Below are 4,566 nucleotides of genomic sequence, written 5' to 3' on the forward strand. Positions count from 1 at the left end.
AGTACATGGGGGGGGGGGGGAGAGAGAGAGAGAGAGAGCGCCTGTGTGTGTGTGTAGAGGAATCCCCTTTCCCCCAAATCAGTCAGGTCTTTGCTACTGATAACCAATAGAAAAGTATTGGGGGGAAGCCACCAAGATTCTGGGCAGAGGAGAAGGGGAGAAGTCCTGTTTTCCTTAGCAGCTGCAGACACCTGGCCTCGCCTCACCTCTCCCCAAACCTGCCAGCTTCAGTACAAACACCGCCAGCTTTCCCAGAGCTCCGGCTGTCTGTGTGCCAAAGTTGGGGAGCCATTTTAGGGAATAGTCCTAGCTGCTTGCTCAGCCCCACATTGAAGGTCAACAGCTTCTGGGGGAATCTGCCAGTTGGGTGGGATGGGCTTCCTCCACTACGCCCCCGCCAGGTCCATACCCCACCCTGACCCAGAAGCCTGATGTCTTAGGGTTCCTCTGCTGTGTAGTTTATTTTCAGAAGTGGGGCGCCGCCCCAAAGGCAAATGTGTAGCCACACATAAAATGGAGTGGGTGTCCTAACACGGGAATCACAGAGGCGGGGTGGATCATGAGGCTGGCAGTGATGCAGGGAGAGAAGGAAAGGCAGGCGGGTGGGGATGTGTGTGGATTCTGAATGTGGATTCCTGCCTATGTCCCTGGTTTCAATTTCTCCACTTCTTAGGGAAGTGCTCCCACCCTCCCCACTGCCTCAATCTACTTCCAACAGAGGAGCAACCACACTAGAGTAAACAGAAAGTTTACTGTGTGTCTAGTACTAGGCTACTATGCCAAGGGCAGCACACACATTCCCTCATTTAGTCCGCAGCCACGCCACGGGGTAGACGCCGGCTCCATCTGGTGATGGCGAGACTGAATCCAGCGCGGTGCGCTGCCCAGTCGGCAGTACCGTCCTAAATGGCTAAGGGTGAGGAAAACGGAGAGCCCCCACACAGAGGAACCCCATCAAGGGCGAGAGAGAGGGAAATATGAGGCGAACAGGGCAGAGGCCAAGAATCAGGACCCAGAGGAGGTAAAGACCCAGATGAAGCCAGGCTCCGAAGACAAGCCTTCGTAGCTGCTGCACATGTCCCTCCCCCAACTCTGATTTTGATTTTGGGTTGTCTGGGAAAGTCCTATTGCTGCAGGTACTTGGGGCGGGGCCAGGCTCATAGACTTAGCTGAAGGGGCGTTCTGTGACCGTTTGTTTCAACCCACTGGTCTTACAGATGAGGAAACTGAGGTCTGGAGCACAAAAGCAACCTCCCTAGGGTTTTAGAGTGACATGAAGACAAAGCTAGACTGATACCTAGGTCCCTGTCCAGGTTCCCACAGATTTTTGGGGAGTGGGTAGGTGGGGCGATCTGGAGGAAATACAGAAACAACTGAAACAGGGCCAAGAAGTTAGGGTCGCGGCGGTGCTGGATGGACAGACGCGGTTGTTGGTCTGGCAGTGAGCACTGGAGGCCCTACTAGATGGAGGAGAGCAGGGAGTTCAGGCTCAGCTGTCACTGAGGGTTCCCCAGGGCTAAGGGCTGGGCCAGGGAAGAGGTATACTGTCTCCCCACCCTCCTAATCCCACCTCCACTGAGGTGGGCTTCCCTCTGGGTCCCTGCTAGGTCACCCCTCTCAGCATCCTTTGTTCAGGAGGGCTGGTGGCTCCTGGCCTCACAACTCCTGTCTTTCAAGGCCCACATCAGATCCCAAACGCCGAGTCCTGGCCTCAAGAGAAAAAGGTAACTGGGGGTATCATCGTAACAATCCAAGCAGTTTCCATTAAAGATATTTTTGGGAGTTGTTCCTACTCAGCTGGGCCTGGCAGCAGGTTGGGATGCAAAGCACGTTGGACTTTAGGCCAACCAGACCTGCCTTCAAACTTATTCGTCCGCTATCCTGCCACAGGAGCCTGGATAAGTCATTTAACCTCCCTGGGGACTTGTTTCCTGGTCACCAGCACAATGGGGATGATGCTTCCTGCTCTGGCTAGATCATGGGACTGGGAAGGGACCTTAGCAGGCGGCACAAGTGGATCCTTATTCCATCATCGCTACAGGGACCTTGATGCAGGACGACTGAACAATCGCTAACTCAGGAGAATGTAGCTTACCCCCCTACACCAACTTGTTACCAGGTCCCCTTGCGGGTTTCATGATGGAGACAGAAGAGGATGAGACTCAAGTAAGGGACGCAGGAATTGTGGTATTGGTTTGGTGTCTGTGATCCTGGGCCAATCGCCCCTCTCTGGTTCTCTGCTTCTTCACTGTGAATCTAAGGGCCAGACTGGATGATCCCTAGAACCCTTCCTAATTCTGGATCCAAATGTTCCCAGAGTGAGTCAGTTCTGTTTTAGATGACATAGCTGATCAGCAGCACCTAGCCCAGGCAGGGGCAGCTCTGAATGTGGGTGGGGTGGTAGGCTGGAGACAATAAAAGACTGCAGTTACCAGAGGAGTCCTGGAGCCTTCCATCAGGCTACTGCATGTACTACAGGGCAGACCTGGGGTGGGGTATGAAGGCCCAGGGTAGCCTGTGGTTCCTCCCCAGCTCGAAACCCTGATGCAGCCTAGGCAGATAGCTAACCTAGGCAGAGGAAAACTCCCCAAAGGACAAGGGTGGGGTGGGGCGGGGCTAACCCGCCTTCTCACATTCTTTTCTGGTGCCAGCGGTTGGGGAGAGGAGGAAGCCAAGCCTGGGAGCTAGCTGGCAGGCTGGCTGCTCTGCTCGGGGCTGGTGGGAACCCGGGGAGGAAGGAATGCCCACCACCAGGGGGTCTCCCTAAAACAGGCCAAGTGTTGGGCAGGGGCACATCTATGTGCCGTCCTCACTAGACATGTGTTAGGGATGGTAAGTCTTTCAAGGGCAGGTCAGTCCCTTACCATCAGCTCTGGAGAGAGGATTAAAATCTCAAGAGGTTTGCCCCAAGGTTCCTGGGGACCCCAGTGACCAGCTCCAGGGGAATAAGCACAATATATTTTTTTGTTACAAGGCTCTGGTGGCAGGCCTGTTTCGATAGTCATCTCTCAAGTGGCATAGAGGCTGCCTTTCCAAACTCCTTCCTGACTTCCAAGGAGCAAATACTGCCCATCTGTGTACAGGGGATGTAGCTCTCAGGCTTTGGACACAAAGGTTCCCTATTCCTTGCTTCTTTCTGTCTCTGGGCAGTCCCTTAATCCCCCAAGAGAAGGTGTGGAGGTGACATCCCCTTTTCTGCTGATTCCCTTTGCAGAAAGGGGGAGTGTGTGTGGTCAGCAGTGGGAGTCAGGTAGCTTCCCGGCCTGGCGTCCTCTCCAGGTGAACTTCCACTCTCCGAGGCCCCGCCTTGCTACTGGGTGGGCTGGCATGGGGGCGTGGGCGAGGCCGGAGGCCCCGGGCTGGCAAGTGAGCGGCCGGCACCTGATCTTCCCCCGGAAATGGAGAAACACTGGACTAAAAGTGCCAACAGGCATCTGCCCCTCCTCTCCCCAACTCTCCCAGAGTTCTCTCCAGTTCAGATACTTATCGCCTTTGAAAAAAAAAATCAAGACAAGCTAGTCTTTCAGGTAGTTTCAAGACAGTTGAGACTTTCTCACGGCGGCGGCTCAGAATCCATCGCGCAGGTACCTCCTCGAGGGTGGACGGAGTCCCAGTCCCCCCTCCCTCTCCCTTTCCAGGGTAAAGTGTCCTCAGCTCTGGGCTGAGCTCCCCCTGCGCCGCTGAAGTCCTCCGTGCGCCCGCATCCCTCCTCCTCGAGGCCGCCTCCGCTTGCGAGACCCCAGCCAGATCGCGAACTACTGCACGCCACAGTCCTCCCTGGCCAGGGCCCTAAGTTCCCAGAGGAGGGGTGCTCCGTTTCTCCCTGCCGCCTTCCCCTCCTGCACTCGGGGGGCTCGGGCGGGGAGCAGACACAAACCCCACCCCGAACCCACGGCGAAGGAGAGGGCCGGGGCAGGTCTCCGCGCCCCCCCCCCCCCCNCCCGACCGCAGCCCCCGGTCCCCGGGGCGGACAGGGTCCCCGGGACGAACAGGTGGCTCCGGAGAGGAGCGCGCGGCAGTCGCACTCACTCACCCAGAAGATGAAGTTAAATCCGAAGAGCAGGTATTTGATACACTTGGTGCCTCCTTTGACCGGCATGGTGCGGGCTAGACGGGCCTGGACCGGACTGGGGTGGGACCGGGGGGACGCGCGGTCGGGACCAGCGGCACCGGGCTGCGGACCGAGGTGTCGGCGGCTGCGGGCTGGCCTCCGGGTAGCACTTTTAAAAAGTGCCACTCCTTACTGCGCGCGACGGCTGCGGTGCGNGACCCCGCCCCTGGCCCCACCTGCCCGGCCAATGCCGGGCGGCCGGCTGCAGCCCAGGTTCAAGGGGACTCCGGGCTCAGCAGTCCTGGAGCTGCACTCCCCTTTTCTCTCCCGCCTCCAGCACAGCCCTCTCCCCCACCTAGTGGGCCGCACCCTCCTTGCCGCCCCCGCCCCCCCNAGGCCTCGCCCTTCGCCCTTTGTTGATTCTGGGCTTCCTGCCTGAGCTCTCTCTTTGGGGAGACTTTCCTCGGGTCGTTGTGGGTAGAGTCTCCTACCTCAAGGCGGGTGGCCCGCAGAGT

General features: G+C 57.8%; 1 protein-coding gene across 1 annotated transcript in view; it reads right to left on the reverse strand.

Moving 5' to 3' along the window:
• Positions 1-4,229, reverse strand: part of CD9 (CD9 molecule) — a 34,197-nt gene extending 29,968 nt beyond the window's left edge. The window contains exon 1 of the mRNA XM_077759148.1: positions 4,034-4,229. Coding sequence (XP_077615274.1) covers positions 4,034-4,099 — 66 coding nt within the window. The 5' untranslated portion in view covers positions 4,100-4,229. The remainder of the gene's footprint in view (positions 1-4,033) is intronic.
• Between the last annotated feature and the right edge of the window lie 337 nt (positions 4,230-4,566).

Source organism: Crocuta crocuta, unplaced genomic scaffold, assembly GCF_008692635.1.
Source record: "Crocuta crocuta isolate KB4526 unplaced genomic scaffold, BGI_CrCroc_1.0 scaffold72, whole genome shotgun sequence".
Taxonomy (NCBI): domain Eukaryota; kingdom Metazoa; phylum Chordata; class Mammalia; order Carnivora; family Hyaenidae; genus Crocuta; species Crocuta crocuta.